We start from the raw sequence: 20,198 nt of genomic DNA, 5'->3' as shown, positions 1-20,198 counted from the left end.
GTTTCCAAGGAATTGAGTTTAAATATTAAGTTTTAGGAATTAACTTAAGAACTTGGTTAATTATAATTAAACTGCACTGGGCTGTGCAGGTAGAATAAGGTCTCTGGAGTTAGATGATCTTGTCCTTGTGTGTGGACTTGGCCACTTCCTAGTTGTAAGACTTCAAATTATTCATCCTGGTTAATCTTGTTTCCTTATCTATATAAAATGGGGTTAACAATACACTTAAATGTCACAAGGATTCATTGAGCTGATGTAGGTAAAAAGCAACCCAGAGTGCCTGCCACTCAGTACACGGCCCATGATGAGGATTCTCTTACCTCCTTGGCCATGCAGTCCTCAGAGGTAGACTCACAGCACTTGGAGAGGATTGTGTTGATCTCTTCAGCTAGTGGCAAAACATCCTCCAGATTAGCAGTTGGCACTTTCTGGGCTAATTTTATGAGATGGCTAAACAGTTAAAAATGAATTGTTAGCTCAGCACACTGTTTTCTTCGTTTCATTATGAATCTACACTCTGGAGGAATAATACCATAGTTTCAACTCTTTGTCCTCAATAGCTGCATGGAACAAATCTGCTATGTATGTGATGGGTCTCATGTGCTAGAGCCACTATTCAAAATTCAGTCATCCCCAAGGAATCATTTTATGTTTTCATACTGATATGCAGCTTTTCTTCTTGCCAGGTCTACCTACTCAAAGCATGCCTTTAAAATGTTAGATCCAAAAGAACAATAAAGCACTAATGTCCCTATTCATGGGGCCAATGTCATATATTTGTGGCCCCTCATTGTACTTTTAAAAATGGTTTATAAATTCATTTAGAAACTACAGATTAAAAAGAAAGAAGACCTATGGCCCTAGATCACAGAATTAATAAATGTTGATATTTTGGTTTATAACCCTGAAGCATTTTATAAGGTTTATCAAGTATTAAGTATTTCATCAGGGATTATACTCTGCCATACTATTTATATATTTGCCTTTTTTACTTAATATATAAGGAATATTTCCTGTATTAAGTATTCTTTTTAAATTGTGGCAAAACACATAACCTTAAGTTTGTCATCTTAACTATTAAAGTGTATAGTTCAGTAGTGTTAAATTTATTTACTGTAAGGGTCCTGGGATCGAGCCCCACATCGGGCTCCCTGCTCAGCGGGAAGCCTGCTTCTCCCTCTCCCACTCCCCCCTGCTTGTGTTCCCTCTCTCGCTGTGTCTCTCTGTCAAATAAATAAATAAGATCTTTAAGAAAAAAACGTAAATATCTGTAAGTATAACAGATCTCTAGAATCTTTTCATCTTGCTAAACTGAAGCTGTATACCCATTAAACACTGATCGCCTCCACCCCAGGCTTTTGACAGCTACCTTTTTACTTTTTTTTTTTTTTAACTACTTTAGATACTACACAGAAGTGGAATCATACAGTATTTGTCTTCCTGTGACTGCTTATTTTGCTTAGCATAATGTCCTTAGCATTCATCTCTATTGTAGCATGTGACAGGACATTTTTTTCGAGACTGCATAATATTCCATTCTATATATATACTACATTTGCTTTATTCATCTATCGATAGACATTTGGATTTCTTCTACCTCTTAGCTATCATGAATAGTGCTGCAATGAACAAGGGTGTGCAAATATCTCTTTGAGATTCTACTTTGAACGCAAAAGTGATATTGCTGAATCATAGGATTCTATTTTTAAATTTTTGAGGAAACTCCATACTGTTTTTCGTAATGGCTGTACCATTTTCCATTCCCATTAACAGTGCACGAGAATTTCAATTTCTCCACATTCTTGCCAACAGTCATTTTTTGTTTTGGTAGTGGCCATCCTAATGGGTGTGAGGTGACATCTCTTTGTGGTTTTGGTTTGCATTTCTCTTATGATTAGTGATGGTGAACATCTTTTCATGTGCTTGTTGGCCTTTTATATATCTCTTGAATAATTGTTTAAACAACTCAATGAAACAGAATTGAATACTTTCTTACTGAGTTATGGAAGTTCCTTACATTCTGGATATCAAACCCTTGTTAGATATACTTGCAAATATTTTCTCATTCTGTAGGTTATCGTTTTACACACAGAAATTTGTTTGATGTAGCACCATTTGTCTATTTTTGCTTTTGTTGTCTATTCTTGGTCATTTGTAAGAAATCATCACCAAATCTAATGTTCTGAAGCTTTCCCTCTTGTTGTCTTCTAAGAGTTTTATAGCCTTAGGCCTTATGTTTAGGTTTAGTCCATTTTGAATTTTAATATATGTACAAGGTAAGAGTTCGATTTCATTCTTTAGCACGTGGATATCCAATTTTCCCATCACCATTTGTTGAAAGACTGTCCTTTCCCCATTGTGTAGTCACAGCACCTTTGCTGAAATTTATTTGGCCAAATATGTAAGAGTGTATTTCTGAGCTCTCTGTTCCATTAGTCCATCTATTTTTTTTTTTAATGCCAGTCCCATAGCATCTTGTTTATTATTGCTATGTAGTATGTTTTGAAATCCTGAAGTGTGAGGCCTCCAACTTTGTTTTTCTTTTTCAAGATTGTTAGGGCTACATAGATCCCCTTGACATTCTCTATGAATTTTAGGATTTTTTTTCTATTGCTGCAAAAGATGCAATTGAGATATTGATAGTGATTGCACTAGATCTGTACCTTGCTTTGAATAGTATGAGCATTTTAACAATATTCTTCCATTCAATGAGCATGGAATGTCTTTCCATTTATTTGTATCTTCTTCAGTTTCTTTTGCCAGTATTTTATAGTTTTCATTAAATATCTTTTTACAATAGCATTATAGCAAACCATATGGCATTCTCATATGGATACACTATAACTGATAGAAGTAGTCTCCATTCTAGGGAAATTTAGGAAGACTCTGATTTTTTTCATATTTAAAAAGAAATGATGCAGCAATATATTAGCTAAGTCTTTGTTCACATTCAGTGCTATTTCCCTGGGATAAATTCCCAGACACTAATGTAAGTATAAATTAATAATTAAGATAGATATATATTTTATAGGTGGTTTTGCATTATAAATCCTTATGTTCTATTTGCCAAATACACCATCTTAATGCAAAAGGAAAAGGAGAGGGAAGGTCTAGAGAAAATGCCATTTAGTATTTGAGTATTTCTACTAGAGGATTATTTTTAAAGAACTTAAGAAAGTAGTTTCTATTACCACTAGAGAACCTTAGGATCTGATGCCAGCACAAAACAGTTTTTTTAAATTAATTAATTAATTTATTTATTACCATTAGAGGAGGAAAAAAGCTTGTGGATCAGAGTAAAAAGAATTAGAGACTGTAGATACTGGAAAGATAAATCTGAGCAAAGTCTAGAAGTCTGAGATGTGTTAAGATAGAAACTGTCAAAATTAAAATCTAGTGTTAACAGTAGCCACACAAAAATCAAAGTGGAGTTTACAAATAATTAGAATACATTCACAAAGCTTAAGAGATGCACATTATATATAGCACAAAACTGCATAGAACAAATAAGAATTCAGGAAGTCTCATCCCAAGGGAAAAAAATAGGCAAAGGAAATAACAGGTGATGAACAAAAACATGATTTTTTGTTTTTGTGTTTGTGTTTGTGTTTGTAATACATACTAACATGAATACTGAAGAAACAATTTCTAGGGGTCTACCAGTTTTCCCATGTGCATGTGGAAAAGGTTGATTAAGAGCAAATCTCATGTTTTACAAAATAGCCTATTTATTCAGATTTTACATAGAGAAGAACTAGACTGTATTTTTGTGAATTATAGGAACGTAAGACTATAGTGTATATATTCTATTACAAATATTTTCTTAGAGCATCCTAATATTATGGATAGTATAGAAGCAAACAGCTAAACATATTGATGATGCTTAATCTTTACCTGAGCCTTGATTTCTCCTTCCCATAAGCAGCATATTGTGAACAGACTCTATTTGACATAGTGGTGAGAAGTGATAAATGTTTCATCTGGAGTCTCTAGGAGATAAGTGAGAGAATTCTATTAGATGGTCAAGATCCATTGAAAGCAGTGTTCAGGAATGGCAAAAACAAACAAACAAAAAAACCCAAAAACCTCAAAACTATTTTTTTTACCATAAAACTGAATTCTGACCAAAGGAACTTATTGATATTCCTTTCCTAGAGGTGGTTATGTTTGTTTTTCCAATGAATGAAATGTAAAGGAGGCATTTTAGAAAGTTTTACTGATTGTAGAATCTGAACTCCCATTATTTAAGTTGAATGGCATTAATAGAAGAAAAAAATAGAACATAAATACATAATAAAATGATACCTACCTCTTTCAAAAAGCATATTGTTGGGCCTGGTGAGGTACAGCAGGATCCCACCATAGAGAGATAACTCTTGGTATAACTGACTAAGAGCGATAGAGGGGCTTGTCCATAGTTAATGGAATATTCATACATAAATCTGTGGGGGGGGAAATAAGATTGGTCAAAACATTGGTGGGAAGCAGAATGTACTTTTTCATAGGCATTTTGATGGAAAAAGGATGCATTACATTAGTTCAGTTTTATTATATGAAAAGCACTAAGGATTTAAAGAATGGGTTACAATACTAGTCAATTTTAATCACTATTTTCATTTATTTCTTAAATTTTCATGTGGATTGCTTAAGAGGAAGGGCTATTTGTCTCCTTTTAGTTAGTGTCTACAGCCGCATGGCCCATGGTAATTGCTTATTAATGTTGATTGAACAAATTAAAATGAGATACATTTACCTTTCATGATCTATCCCAGTTTACTATTTGATAATTACTATGTGTAGGCTTGCTTATTTGCTGAAATCTTTAATTTTTAGGAGCAGAAGCCCTTAAGGGTCTATTGGATACTCTGAAATCTTGGGCAAAATGCTCTCTGAAAATTTTCAGGGATGGGAAAGCCAATGAGTTTTTATAAAATCATGACCTTAACTATAAACTTCTAAAGCCAATTTGAGTGACATTGCATTTGACTTTTGTATATGTATTTTGCCATGATCATAAACAGAATTGTATTGCTGTGCACATTTTAAATGTTTAATGTTCAGAAAAGTTTAAGGTTTTTTTATTCCTACATCCCTAGAAACAGTTGTGAACGTGACATGTTATACCACATAAGTGAACATGTAACTTTGACCATCTCATTGTTTAACATTCATGAGTAACCAGGTTATATAATCTTATATTAGCCTTGGAAGATCACAAAAACTAACAAAAATGGGGGAAAAATCTATCTGATAGAGTGTGCAAGGATCCCTCGCATAAAGAGGATCCCAATAGCTGTCAAATATTTGAAAATGTCACAGAGAGAGGAAATCCAAGTGATTCTGCTTCAGACAATAGAACTAAGTTTGGGAGGTTTTAGAAAGTTGACTTCATCTCTGTCTGAGAAAGGCATTTACGATAATTAGCACTGATGGAGATGAAAAGTCTTGGGTAGGAGTTAAGTTCTTATTGGAAATTATCCAGGTTGCTATAGAAGAGGTGTTTGTATAGAGGAGAGGGTTAGATTCAACACACTTCTGATATTTTTATGCCCTGAAGTTTTACTTAGGATGAAAGCAGCTTACTGCTCAGCAAAGTCTTTGGGATCTTTCCTGAATGCCTCACAGATTTCATCATTTGTTGGCTCTACGTAGGTAGGAAATTCTTGTGGCTGGTGCCTCAGGGCGGCCATACAGAGTTTCTGTTCAAGGCCCTCTCTGGTACAGCACTCAGCAGTTCCTGGGTGTACTGGGAATGGAGAGTCCTTTTCACAGGACCTAGCAGACAATGCTGAGGTCTAGAATGAGAGAAGAGAAACAAGTCAGCTCGTAAATGGAAGTTTCCCGGCTCTTAGTTCTCCATTCAATATGACCATCTTAGTCTTAAGTTTAAAAATTCTCATTAGTAACAAACCGTCCATGACAAAAGCTTCACACCTACTTTCCATCAGACTCTCAAAACTTAGGAATTCTTAGGAACTCTTTTTTGTCCTTATCTCTTTTTTTCAGTGAATTCCTTTTCCATTTCTTTCCCTGAAAAATCTCCTGTTTTTCTCTTTTCTCTTTTTTTTAATTACCTCTTTTCGAAAAAAAAAAGTTTGAAAAGAGTGAACACGTTTTTAAAAATGCTTTGAACAAATAGGAGAAAGAAGGTGTTTTTTTAAAAAAAGGGCAGTGCCATTTCTATTTTGTTATGATCTGTCTCTACAAACCTGGAGCTTATCTCTGGTCAAGCGACACTTAGCAAATACATGAAATAAAATGTAAACAAAATAAAAATATATTAGTGATCATGGTTGGTAGTTTATTTTAAGGTGGTGCAGAAGGTCAGGTTTTAAATGATGGATATTTGCAGAGTTGGTGGTGGGAGAAAAGGATTAAAATTCTTAGAAGTTACATAAGGGCCAGATGAAGCAATTAATGGCTAAGAATAATCATTGTGTAGGATATATTCTAATCAGATCTTTGGAGCATGGTTTCTGCAGGCTTGAGCAAGCAGATATTTGTAGAGGCCTTTATCAAGATGCATCTAAATGTCCTTTGTGTGAGGCCTGATGACTGCATTCGTAAATTGCTAGAAGCACCTGTGGTTTCACTTTTTTCAGCTCCCGTCTACATTTTGAACCCTGTCCCTTCAGCATTGTAACTTCTGCATATATACTTGAAGGGAGAACCTGGTATATGGTTATAGGGCAACTTTTGAACCCCCAAATAATTTGAGGCAAACACTAAATTATTCTGGGGCAGTTGGTACCAGTCTTAACATGATAAATGTATGTGCATGAGTAGGCTTTTAAGAGACACAGAATATATTACAAGAGGTTCATGAATTAATATATGTCCCAGTTTTCTCATTTGAACCTTGTAAGACTGATGGGCAAAACTGATTCATTATACTAGAATAAGTCTGGGCTCTGGGGGTAACAGGCTTTATATGTCTCCCAAACTTGGAGTAGGTGGAGTTGCTGTCTAAGATTTCTCCAAGATATGGTATAAAAGCCTATCCTGGCTTCTTTGTCTGGGCCACCGTGGACATGGCCAGCCACGTGAACCTACCCTGCGGTCATAGCAGTCGGGGTCAGCTCCTTCAGCACAGCAGGCTTCTGTCAAGGAGACAACTTCATTCACAAGGTGACAGATCTGTTCAAATGTGCCACTGGGAAACTTTCTGCTGTATAAGACCATTGATCTGAGGGGGGAAAAAAGCAAGTCAATATATATATATTTTAAAAATATATAATTTTTAAAAAATTTCAAAAAATTTCACATTTGCTCAAATTAAAACATGAAATTCGTTGAGTCTTTAACAAGCATATTGCACACCTTGATTAGTGAAAAGAACAGGAGGTTGACTTTTAAAACATAGTTTTTGTTCTAGGCAAACTTCTCTTGTAAGATGGAAGTTGGATTTGGGGTTTTATCCGAGCAGCCTCCTGTTCTTTCCTCTCTCAAGCCTCCCCAGTAGGACCCATTCTGTATCTTGTTGTCTTTGTTTGCCATGGTCCTTCTGTATACTCTTTGCATTCTAATTTACCTTAGAAAACTGTGCTTGTTCTCTTAACTCTATTAATAAAGTTACTGCTAACAAATTCTTAGACCCTAGTAACAATAATTCAACTTGTCTAGTAACAGTAATTCAACCGGAATCTTTGGATGTCCTCCACTGGCCTGATGGCCATGCCCACACTGACCTTGGGTTCTATCCTTTTAAAATGTGCAGAGAGTGGTTCAGCATGCTGAATTGAAGTTCCCTCAGATGTGGTTTCATTCAAAGTCCAGTAACTAAGAGCGTGAGCGAATACCTCATACTTACAAGGATGTGAAGTCCTCTTTTCCCAGACTGGCAAGTTCCTTGCAAACTTTATCCTTCTCATAATCTCGGCCTAGGAACCAGAAATAGAAGAATCTGTATCTTTTCCTTTTTAATGACTGCTACATTATATGTATGTGTCTTCTACAGGATTCATCTAAGGTGAAAGTAGCATTTTTCTCTATATACAATTTCATTTTTGCTTGCCTTTCTAGCTGTTTTCTTACAGATGAATTTTATGGCCTGCTATAAATTGTGACGGACAGCAGAACAAATGCACTAATGCTGAAAGTAGAAAAGTCAAATGATATCAGAACCATTGACATGGTAATCCTTCGCATGGGCCCCTTCTTTACAATAACGCTAAGATGGAACTTTTATCCTTCCTTTCTTTGTCTCCATGTCACCAAAGGTGTTGAAAGAAACAAGAACAAAAAAATAAATGGAGAGTATGTCTACATATATCCATAGTGGAGAGCTAGCCCCACCTAATGCAGGACTTTAAAGGAGGTATGTGAGCTGGTGTTGCCACCGTAACCCCATTACCCACCTCCAGATTCTATCCAGGAATGCTAGGAATTCAGCTCAGGGGGGGAAAGTAGAAATCTGACCGCTTTCTCAAAAAATAACTTGCCTGTGTGGTGGGTTTAGAGGAATGGGTGGAGAGCACTTCCTCTCATTTCAAGCATAGCGAAAGGCTTAAAGGAAAACACTCAGACCTTGAGAGGGGGCTCCTGGAGTTTGGGGTACGATGACAGGTGTCTGATTCAGACTAGAGAATGCTAGAGGAAGGGAGGTGCTGGCGAAGTGGCCTGGGGCAACAAAGGAGAAGGCTTTGAGTGGGAAGCTGTATTGTGACCTGTGGACCTGATTAAGATCAAGCAGGAGAGCAAGCCCGCCTGGACTTGTCTTAATTTTGGGGTGGGGCTAGGCTATCTAGAGGGCAGGGGCCTGTCAACAGTGGATATCTCCATGCAAAGGTGACAACTTGAAAAGTCTGAAGGTACTGGCTGGATGTAAGAGAGCCCAGAAATGATGGTAAAGAGCTCCCTAAAGAACCCATAAAGGAAAAATATCAACTTGGAATAACTCCCGTAAGCAGTGGAAACACCATCTCACAACACTGTCTGTTGAATTAATGTTCCTGCTGCTTACCTCTCCTGCTAGCTTCTCCCTTCCCTATGTTAAAACTGGAAAGGGTAAAAACCATCTAGAGAGGGGCGCCTGGGTGGCTCAGTCGGTTAAGCATCTGCCTTTGGCTCGGGTCATGGTCCCAGCATCCTGGGATCGAGCCCTGCATGCGTTGGGCTCCGTGCTCAGCAGGGAGCTTGTTTCTCCCCCTCCTTCTCCCTCTGCCTGCCTGCCTGTCTGCCTACTTGTGATCTCTCTCTGTCAAATAAATAAAATCTTAAAAAAAAACTGTCTAGAGATTGGGAGGAAGGCGGAGAGAAGAAAAGTGTACAGGTCCTTTGTTGCCGCTGTAGGCAACAGGACTAACACGGGGCGGGGGTGGGTAGCTTCAACTTCAAAAGAACTTACAAATGTTTGACTATTCAACAAACCAGCCATTCCCTTGACTGTTAGGAGGTAGTCCTTTTGAAGGACCAGAGAGGACCTCTTTAAGTGAACAGAAAAATCATCGAACCTACTCTTAGGTCCATCCAAATGGTTGGGAAAAGGTAGTTCCCACAGGAGGAGAGGAGTTCTCTACTGATGAAGACCCACCTGTTCACCATACCTACTACATAATACAATAGGGTGGAGGTGGGGAAGTAGTCCATACGGTTATTTCCTGATGCATCAATTATGCAAGTAAGTCTAGGAAACATTCCAACATTTCATGATACAGCTTTTGGGGGGGAAAGTGCAAGAAGAATATAAATGGCCCAGTTTCTAAGTGTGTTAAAGTTTAGTAGGTTTTTTTCCCCTGGATTTTAAATATTGAGCAACCCATCTCAGGTATTACAATGGCAACTTCTATCATGACTTTGACCCTCCTACATGGCCTTGCCTCTCACAGTTACAGCTTTGAAAGCAGGAACATAAGGAAGCCAGGGTTGAAAGCAGCTTTTGATGGTTTGGAGTGCAGGTGGTGGCGCTTGGATACAAGCTGGAGAGAAATTATTTTTCTTTTGTTTTTGTTTTTCTTTTGAGAAGGTTCTCTTGAGGATGTGTTAGACTTAATGGCAAAAACCTCCTGTAGAGGAAGCTGTTGCCCCTCTATCTTTCAGGTGGACTGCTCAAAGTATATTACTGCAGTGGGAAGAGTCAGAATTGAGGGACAAAGACACTTTGAGCCCCTTATTACAAATTCCATCAAAATCCTAAAGGGTGTGGAAGAAACTACATGTTCAAATCTCATGTTATCTTGGAAATCAGGCCAAGACAATAGGATTGATAAAGTTAACAGTGGAGTATAAAAAGCTACTTGCAGTGAACCTGATAGAGCTGAGGACCTTCACATCTAGTACATCTTCTGGAAATGTATTGACTAGTTTACAAGGTCGGATATTGTCACAGTTTCAAAAGATCAAATAGTACCAAAAACTTCCATTAATCATTAATGGTATTCAATGAGACCAGTGATTAGGGCATGGGGGAAAGAATTTAGGGGAGAGCTGTCCTCCTATAGTGAAGAATGTGCCATTAGGATGTCCATAGAGTTGTTGTTTTAGGTTGTTCCTAAGGTAGAGCTAGGAAAAATAGCTGGGTGTTAGATTTTAGTTCAATGTGCGAGAATTTTATTATAGCCATGACTACTAAATGAACTGCTTTGTGAAGAGGTGAGTTTGTTTTGCCCTGGAAATAATCAAGTAGAATTTAAATAACCATAATTATTAAAGATTCTTGAATTTAGTACAAGATTGTAACCTCGTGATCTCTAAGAGCACATCCAAAGGTTTACAAAATAATTCCTTTTAGAAATAGTAAGAAATTATATGGACCCCCCCAAAATTTACAGTGTTTTAAACCACAAAAAATAATTCTCCAATAAGAACTTTTCTCTTTTTAATGCAGAGGAGCCAACTCTGTTTAATAAACTTTCCCTATAAAAATAGAGGTCATTTTGTTACTTTGATTGCAAACACTCAGTAACATGAAAAGTGAGAGCCTGTATTCAAATGGTGCACCTCTGATGAACATTTAAAGAAATATTTTGTTTCTAGCCTTCCAGATTCAGATTTCTCACTTCACCAAAAAAGAAGTTTCAGTGTGTTCTGGGAATGGGAGTACATGTGAATGTAGTATAAGTAGATGCCACAGATTATCCTCTGTTCAATAGCTTTAATTAAATCAACTGGTGTTTGCGCTAAAATGCATTAGAATCCACAGGTGTTAGGTACTGCTTTAGTTAGAATGCAAAATAACAGCAAAGTGGGGAAACTCGATCAACTAATGACTTAAAGTGGTTTGGGAATAATTTTTGCTCAAAGTTCAGCCTTGGGCTTGACAGAAGCAAGGAAGGAAGTTCAAAAGAGAGTCATTGAGAATGTTTAGAATTAAAATATAAGGGTAAAATATTTCTCTTAAAGAAATAACCTGTAGAGGAAGCTGTTGTACTATGTATCTTTCAGGTAGAATACTCAAAATGTTTCTGATTAAAAGAATTTTTTTCACTTATTTATTTACAACGATCTATAGCTTCTAAGCCTAAGCAAGTATGTTAATAATTTTCTCATGGTCCAAAAAGCAAATATTGAAGTTAATTTGCAGTGTGATTATTACAAATTGATTCCTTATTCCATGGAGTACTGCTAAATTTTTCATACTGGTGGAACTCCCTTTGATTCATATAATTAAATCCTATCTAGAATGAATTGTAAATGACATAGTCTGTTCTTTAATGTTCCATGTGGTTATAAAGAAGGCAATCTGAACTTTGATATGGCCCCAGTAAATATTGGCATAATCTCAGTGACCCTGGTGAAATCATTTTCACATCAAGTGACCCCTTGGCACTAAATGTTTACAAATTTCATTAACAGTTTTGCTTTTTGCAATAGCCTGTCTCATTTCTCTCTGTATTGTGAAATATTCTGGTAAATCGCATCTAATTCTAGACTTTTGAAAACTTGACTTATTTTTGGGAAATTTTTATTGCTTCATGTCCCTCTCAAAATAGCTAACAATATTCATACATGCAACGGATATGGTTTGAAGACCTGTATCAGGTATTGGGTTCAGTACTGAATATACAATGGGGAGCCAAATAGACCTGTTTCTGCCCTCATGGAACTTTCAGTCTAGTGGGGATAGACAATCAGCTACTACCACCTTGGTACAAACTTCGCTAAAAAGTGTATTTTGAATGCTTTAACCACGGTTAGAATATTTCTCTGAAACCATTTTGGTCCTTTATAAAAGTTGCTTGTATACCAGGAATGATGGCTGTACTCTAAGTAACACTGAATTGAAAAATGCTTATACAAAATGCTAGAAACTATATTACATTGCTATTTTCCTGTTGTGTTCTGGAGAATCATGGGCTTTCAGAGCTCTGTTGGGCATTCTGTATTTCTGTAATTTCATTCCTTTGGCATTTTCATTTCTATTATACACTGATAGACTAATTTGTCGGAAAAGGTCAGGATATTTGGGGGGTGTGTGTGTTTAAACCATTTAAAAATATGGTTTGTAGTGTTTGTTCTGACTAGTCAGGTTAGATGTTGATTGCAGAGTAGTGGTTTTACTTGAGAAATTGAACATTGCTGGACTGGTTTAGGAAGCTACCCTAATTAATGGAGCTAAAGAAAACTACTGATTTATTACTGGAAACACTGTCAATGAAGTGGCAAATTAATACTTTGTTTCATTTTTCAGGCTTTTGTGGTTCTCCTATCTATTGACATTTTACATCGTAAAGCATTGATCTGGCTTTTCATATTGATAATGACTGCAGGTAGGTGTGTAGTTTTCTGGGTTTGAGTCCATAGAAAGAAATTCAATCTTTTAATACTAAACCTAGAACTCTACATGACATCTATGTATTAAACCATCTAGAGGAAATTAAATGTACCTCTTAGGATACCATCAGAGGAACAAATCTTCATTTTAGACTTTGAACATTAAAAAAGCAGTAGGATATACAGGGTCAGTGAGTCAGTTGCCCGAAAACTAAAACTGCAATAGAGAATGACTTCCTAGGCTCATTCAAATTTAATATCCTTGGGTCCACTGCGGGCGGTTGTCTATATAGAGGCTACACCCACCAAAGTCTCAAAGGAGGCATTCTTCCTTCATGCATCTCATTCCACCTCCCCTTCGTTTCACAGGTTGGGCATCTTGTCATCTACAAATGCTTTTGCAGGGGTGAATATTAGGGAGCAAGTTTCTTTCTGCCACCTTTGGGATGCATGAGAGTGCTACCTTCAACATATTGATTTAGAAATTTAGAATGCATTGCCGGGCTTAGTTTTTAAGCAATATAAGAATGAAAAGGTACCATGCAAGAAACTCTGAAGCCACCAATACTTAAGGAACTGACGTCTCATAGAGCTAAGCATGTAACACCAATAGTGCCCATTGCCATAGAGGAGATTGAAACAAAGCATTACAGAACCTCAGAACGGAGGGCTTTTAGAAAGTCTCCTGAAAGTAACTATTACTTGGAGTGGATCATGAATAATGGGCAGGATTTTAACAGGAGTAAATGAATTGGAAGAAGTATTTTAAGTGGAGAGAACAACTTGGAGAGATCTGAAGTTAAAAAAAAATCACAAGTCCTATTTGGAAAAAAAAAAAAAGTCCTATAAGGAAATGGAAACGTGGACTTTAACACATGCTTGAAAGACAAAGTTTTACTTTTTAGGTAATGGGGTATCCATTGAAATATATTCCTATAGGGGAATTCAAGGGAGAATAATCTTGAATTTAAGATAGTCAGTAGTACCCTTTTATAAGACTGTTCTATGAAATGTTAATCTAAGTAAAAATGCTTAGCACCTCTCCTGCCTAATGTGATGAACATCCTGTATTAGCAACTTTTTGTAACAAAATCCAGTGATGATATACATGATCAGATATTCTATAATCTGATGTGGATATCCTGGGATTTGTTCCAGTCCTTCTTGCAGGTGGTAGGTTAAATTACTTTCTGGTAAGAATACAGAAGAGAAAGTAAAAATAGAAAACGCCCAGAGAGCAGGGAAATGAGTTAACATGCACCCCAGTCATCTCCTGGCCAGCTCTCACTGGATCTGGCAAATAAAAGGGTAGCCTGTCAACACTGAGATGCCTTGGCTCAGTGCTCCTTTTCTCTGAGAAGTTTCAACTTGTCACGGGACCCAGAAACCTACTGTACTAGACTTCTATTGCTACTGTGACAAATTACCACAAATTTAGTGGTTTAATCAATACAAGTTTACTAGCTTATAGTTCTGATAGACGTCTCATTGGGCTAAAGTCAAAGTGTCAGTAGGACTGTGTTCTTCCTGGAGGCTCAAGGGGATCATCTGTTTCCTCGCCTCTTCCAGCTTCTAGAAGTGGTCTACATTTCTTGGGCCCAGGCTCTCTTCTCCATCTTCAAAGCCAGCAATTTTGCACCTCTTTTTGCCTTGGTCACACCTTCCTCTGACTGTGTTCTGATTCTCTTCCACCTTAAATCACCTTGTGATTACACTGACCCCACCCAGATAATCTGGCATTATTTTTCTGTTTGAAAGCCAGCTGATTCCTTTTATCATCTACAACCTTAATTCCCTTTTGCAATGTAACCTACCCTATTCACAGGTTCTAGGCCTTAGGGTGTAGGCCATTTTGGAGGGCCCTTATTCTGCTTACCATATATTCCTATTTAAGCCTCAAGTCACCATCAGGTGGCTCTAAACAGAGACCAGAATTGGGGTGGATTTGTATCAGACAGCCTGAACCCTGGAATCCTACCCATCAGTTGTACATGCTCAGGCTTATCAGTTCATTAAGCTCTCAAGAGTGATCCTGACTTTGATGTAGTTCATCTTTTGGATTCCAGTTATCAGATTATCAGGTTTTGTATTGTATCTTCATATGAATTGATTGGGGAAGAGATGGGGTTTAATTAGGAAGCCATTGCAATAGTCAGGTGAAGGGGAACAGGATCTGGACAAAGACGGTATGTGGAAATGTAGTGGATATGAGAGGTGGTGTTCACCAGGCCTTGAGCTAGATACATGCAGGAGGGTAAAGGAGAGAATAAAAAGGGAATACTGAGGAGCTTTCTATAGTAGAAGGTTCTGTATAAGGCTGATGTATTTCGGAGCTGAAAATGGTAGAATGTGGAAATGACTGAATATAGACGGCAAAAATGGATACAATAAAATCCAGGAAGTCTCTACAGGGTGGGACATAAATGATTCCAAGGTACTGGGAAAATAGGGAAATTAGAAGACAGAGCCGGATCCATGGAGTACAGATGAACTAGAGTTTGGATCAGTTACAGATGACCATAGTAGGCAGCATGAATTTTATCTAATTCCCCCTAAACTAGTGCTAGTGAACTGGTTTTCTCTCTTGTTCTTATATTAGTGAACGATTGTTCAGATATCTGTCCCATGAGAGGCAGCCAAGCCATGATTTGAGCATTGTCTTTGTAAACCTAACTAATCTCTCTCAAATTCTGGTTCTGCCACTTACTAGCTTGGTTTCCTTAGATAAGCTACTGACTCCTCCCTCCTACAGATTCTCACTTTTAAGGTGGGGATAATAATGCTGAGTTGATCAGGGCGTTATAATGATGAAATAGATCTATTCAAAAGATCTTGAACATGCTGGGACATTGTGAATATTGTCTATTTTATTCAATGTATAGACTCTAAGACCAATGTTTCAGTGGATAATTTATAAATCTTATTTTTATAATTAGAGTTTACTACTTTCAGGATGTCTATTAGGTATTCTAATTGAAATTTAATTTTCCTTAAATACTCAAAACTACCTTTTGAGATCGGTACTCTAACAATCCTAACTTTGTGATTTTACACAAACCCTCTATTGAACACATACTACCTGGCAGGTGGCATTCTAAAACTGGGAACTAAGGAACAGAAATAAACTCCTTGATCTCATGGAGCTTAGGGTCTACGTTTTGTATTTGTTATAATAAACAGATGAACAGCTGGTGATCAGGTAAGGTGATGAGTGCTAAAAAGAAAAATATAAAGCAGGGTAAGGGGATAGAGAAAAATGAAGTGGTCAGGGCTATTTGAGATAGGTTGGTCAGGGAAGCCTCTTCTATACATGAACTTGGAGCAGGCACATGGAAGAGGTGAGGAAGGGAGCCATGTGGATATCGGCGGGGGGGGGGGGGGGGGAGGGTCAGTGTTCTAAGAGGAGGAGGGAGCTAGTGCAAGCTCCTTAGGTGCAGAGCACGTAATGTGTGGGAGAGTGTAGAGGTCTGTGGCTGATGCAGAGTGAAGGGGAAAACAGAGCAGGGTAGCTGTGGGCAGAACAAAGAAGTTAAGTTGCCATAGGTACCCAGGGAGAAGGGTAATCAATGCCTCTTAAAGAGTCTTCATCTCTTACTGATAGAGTGATCTCCTGCTTTAAAAGCATGCATACCTATCCCTATACTATACACATGGTGGTGTGTGCATACCTGGCGTTATACCTGACAACAGTGTAGCGTCACATTGCTATTGATTTCCAGGGAGCTTAACATTGCCTTTGATGATGAAGTTAGTTCTCTCTCTGATTTCAGCTCCTCCTCCTCCCCCTTCCTGGCTAAGTCTCTTTTGGGCTTCGACTCTGGCGGCTTTTCGAACTTGAATCAGGCTTGGCTTGTACTTCTACACCTCCATTCCTTCAGCTTGAAACACACTTCTAGATCTTTGCATGGCTGTCTTTTCATCATGTAGCTCTCCTATCCTAGGTCACCCCCTCAGTAACCATTATACAGGTTTTGCAGAGAGGATATAAAGACTTCTCTAAGAAAACAGAGAGGATTATCTACTTATTGGGCTTTCTGTACAGCTATGTCCCTGAATCAAACTTAGGACAACTTGTTTTTAGTATGGCTGCTGATGAAGGGGCAACTTGCAGAAAAGAGAAACAGTGATTCAGTGGTGAGTGGGGAGGTTGGGATAACCCATATTGTCCAGGGCTATTCTGACAGGCGAGTGGGAGAAGGAAAAATGCACCTTACCCACCAACCCAAAGGACTTACTTTCTTCTCGCTATTTAATATCCCATCTAGTAACAATACATATGCTGAGAATGAGCTGCCTAAAGCAAAAAAGAAAATGTTCATAATAAATACCTGTTATGGCCAACAGCTCATATAAAATGCAGAGGTTTGTTTCCTGTAGGATTATTTCCTTAGCAATCCTGTAGCTGTGTCAGCAGCCTTCCTGCTGCTTCATTGGGAACAGGGAAAGATACATTTTAGATTTCAGTCCTGAGGAAAGAAACTGAGTGGAGAGGCAACTGGCACACACAGACTGCTTGCCTTTCATAGGGTAGCTAAAGTGGATATTTTCTTATGACTCCATCCAGATTTGGCATATTTGGCAAAGGCCTTCTCTCCCAAGATGTACCCAAGGGCTTGTGAACTGAATCTCCAGTGCATCTGATAGGGGAGGACTGGCCTAACTAGAGCTGATATTCATTGTGAGCTGTAGCAGTATCCATCTTAAACCTAATGATTCCCAAAGAACACTTCCTTTCCCAAAGGCACTTTCGGAACGAGCCCATGTGTTTGGGAAACTGGGTTAAATAAGCTTTCTTATATGATTTCTCAGAATCTTTAGGATAACAAAGACCTTGATTGTAAACCAACCAAGAAGGACTAATGTTTGGCTTATTTCTTAAATGTGTTTGGCCATAGAAACTTTCTTCCAAGAGGAGTCTTCAAGGAAGTACTTTCAAAAAGGTGTTCTAGATACATGCTGTGGATTGTTGGTCCACTTTCTGGAACTATAAAAGGCAGAGAGAATTGCATCCCAAACCCATCCCCTACCACCCAAACCTCCTCTCAATTCCTTTAATCTGTACTTTGTAACTTTCTTCCAGGAGACCGTACACCAAGCTTCCAGGTAAATCATTGGCTTGGTCATTTGGGTCATGCTCATGTATTATAGAATAGAGGTTGGATGTGTCAGGACTACTGTTCCCAAATATTGGACATGTATCACTTACAAATGTATTTTCTGTCTCGGGATATCATCTGCCTGCGGCACCTAAGTAATCTGACTGAAGTTGATTGTGAAGTTCAGACCTTTAAGGAAGGTGAATTGTAGTTTTTAGCATCCATTTCATCAGAGCGTGAGACAGTGATGAATGATGTCAAAACAGAGGGTGCAGAATAATGTTTTCCAGAGGACATTTGTAATCCTTTGTGGTGAATCTAATATATACTTACTGAGTCAGCAGTTCAAAATGACTCATGCCCCATGCTATGGTGTCCGCACATAATCCCAGGACCTAGCCACTCCTAGATCCTCTGTATTTTGAAGATCTTGATCTGAACGTATTTCAGTAGGATTTTTTAGGTTCAGATCTGCCCCAGGGAAGCCTTGGGCAAAGGAGTAAGCTCTCAGGGTTTCTTGGGACTTGGCCTATTCAGAGGTCTTGTAAAGGATACCATTTATTTATATCTCAGATTTAGTAGTCTAACATAAGGACCCATAGCTTGCTTAAGAATCTATAAGTGAGTAACTTAAAATTTAAAATAACTTCAACGACAAAAGATGAAGGAAAAGTGAATGTGAAAAGAAGAGCGATAAGGTTATTCATGTCACAATTAGTAGCTGACTTCTGGGATACACATCTTCTACTGGTTAGATAGGTTACCGATATGGATATTACCCTGTGATTTGGGCGAGGCTGTTCACTGAGAGCACTAGATGGAAGTTTTAGTTTGCCAAAGCAAGACAAATGCAGCTTTTCCAATAAGCATTAAAGAATCAGCCAGGAAAGTTAATTGGAACAGAGTATGAATTTTGCGACTTGGGAACTTCTCATGAAGTTGTATGCTTCACATATTTTAGCTTGTATCATTTAAAAAGGTTTTTAAACATTGCTCGGAGATGAAGACATCAGTTGAAGAATATTAATGAAAAATATAGCTTAATTATTGAGTCATGTTTCATATTAAGTTCTTTCATGTAGGATCTTTTAGAAAGTATAATACATTTTCAAATATTACACATATGCAGAATTCCTTGAAGAGGATCAAGGATCTTCGCTCACTTCATGGATCATTGATACGGTATATTATGCTCTCAAAAACAATAAATCTTTGAAGTCTGGGGGGAAAAATATTCTGTGATGGACTACAGCTTCCATTTGCATTATCTTTTTTTTTAAAGATTTAAAAAAAAATGTTTTTATTTGACACAGAGACAGTGAGAGAGGGAACACAAGCAGGGCGAGTGGGAGAGGGAGAAGCAGGCATCCTGCAGAGAAGGGAGCCCGACAGGGGACCGATCCCAGGACCCTGGGATCATGACCTGAGCTGAAAGCAGATGCCCAACCACTGAGCCACCCAGGCGCCCCTCATTTGCGTTATCTTTTAACAATGAAAAAATTTCTAATTTCAAGCAATTCTCTCCAGATCTTGGTTTTCAAAAAAGCAGGGAGGGTAATTGAAAAATTATTTTTCTTTTATGAGGTTCTTGATTTCTTGCCCATTCCAACTCAGTGCTATATGCCCCATTTGAGCTCAGATTGGTGCCTCTTTGATTCTGCCCTTACTCCTCAACATGTTTACCAACTCTCTGTTCTTCACCTTTTGTAGAACTTTTAAAAATGGTAATGGAAAATCAAACTAGTAAGAGTTCTTATAAGTGATGGCAGCACTGGAAGGTCTTACCTCTTTCTAGAGCATGCACAAATGCTACAGCAAGCAGAAGGACCAGGATCACCTTCATCTTTCTGCCAGCAAGTTCTGCAGCACCCCGTCTCCTGTACATGACCCAGTACAAAGTAGCAGCCCAAAGTAACCAATTTCTTTTTACTAAGAATCCTGACTGTGAACTAATCAATTATTAATCTCTACACAGAAGCAAGGGCAGTCATCCTTGGCCCACAAGAGGTAAAATAATATCAATCAAGGCAAATAGACACTCTGGGGAAAATATAGGACATTTTAATCATTAACTTTGTCAAACTGCCAAAGAGGGGATACATAGAATTTTTTTTCCCCACTGCTGCTTTTTTCTAAAATTAATGTATTAATTGGCACATATCCCTCCCCCAGCCCCAACACTTACAGGGTTATGTGTTTTGGACCTTCCCTACCCTTCTCATATTTAAATGGAAACCTGGAGGTTTCTCTCTATTGGTCTGCTTTTCTTTCTTCAAATTTACTACACATAAGGATTACCTTAAAATATTGAAGACTAGATATTTTTAAGTCCTAAGGCGCAAGGGGATTAGAAGCCAATTTATCACAGTTGCCTAGTTTCATAATCTTAAT

The 20,198-nt window shown here is 38.0% G+C and overlaps 1 protein-coding gene across 1 annotated transcript in view; it reads right to left on the bottom strand.

The window, feature by feature from the left end:
• GC (GC vitamin D binding protein) overlaps window positions 1–19,692 on the bottom strand; it is a 29,787-nt gene extending 10,095 nt beyond the window's left edge. Inside the window, exons 1-7 of the mRNA XM_028100635.2 lie at window positions 19,593–19,692; window positions 7,811–7,880; window positions 7,054–7,186; window positions 5,584–5,795; window positions 4,310–4,442; window positions 3,895–3,989; window positions 321–450 (exon numbers count right to left, since the gene is read on the bottom strand). Coding sequence (XP_027956436.1) covers window positions 321–450; window positions 3,895–3,989; window positions 4,310–4,442; window positions 5,584–5,795; window positions 7,054–7,186; window positions 7,811–7,880; window positions 19,593–19,692 — 873 coding nt within the window. The remainder of the gene's footprint in view (window positions 1–320; window positions 451–3,894; window positions 3,990–4,309; window positions 4,443–5,583; window positions 5,796–7,053; window positions 7,187–7,810; window positions 7,881–19,592) is intronic.
• Window positions 19,693–20,198: the final 506 nt, after the last annotated feature.

Source organism: Eumetopias jubatus, unplaced genomic scaffold (assembly GCF_037043125.1).
Source record: "Eumetopias jubatus isolate StellerSeaLion01/CBP00866 unplaced genomic scaffold, mEumJub1_p1.0 scaffold_2, whole genome shotgun sequence".
In the NCBI taxonomy this organism is placed as follows: domain Eukaryota; kingdom Metazoa; phylum Chordata; class Mammalia; order Carnivora; family Otariidae; genus Eumetopias; species Eumetopias jubatus.
This window is presented reverse-complemented; position numbering and strand designations above follow the sequence as displayed.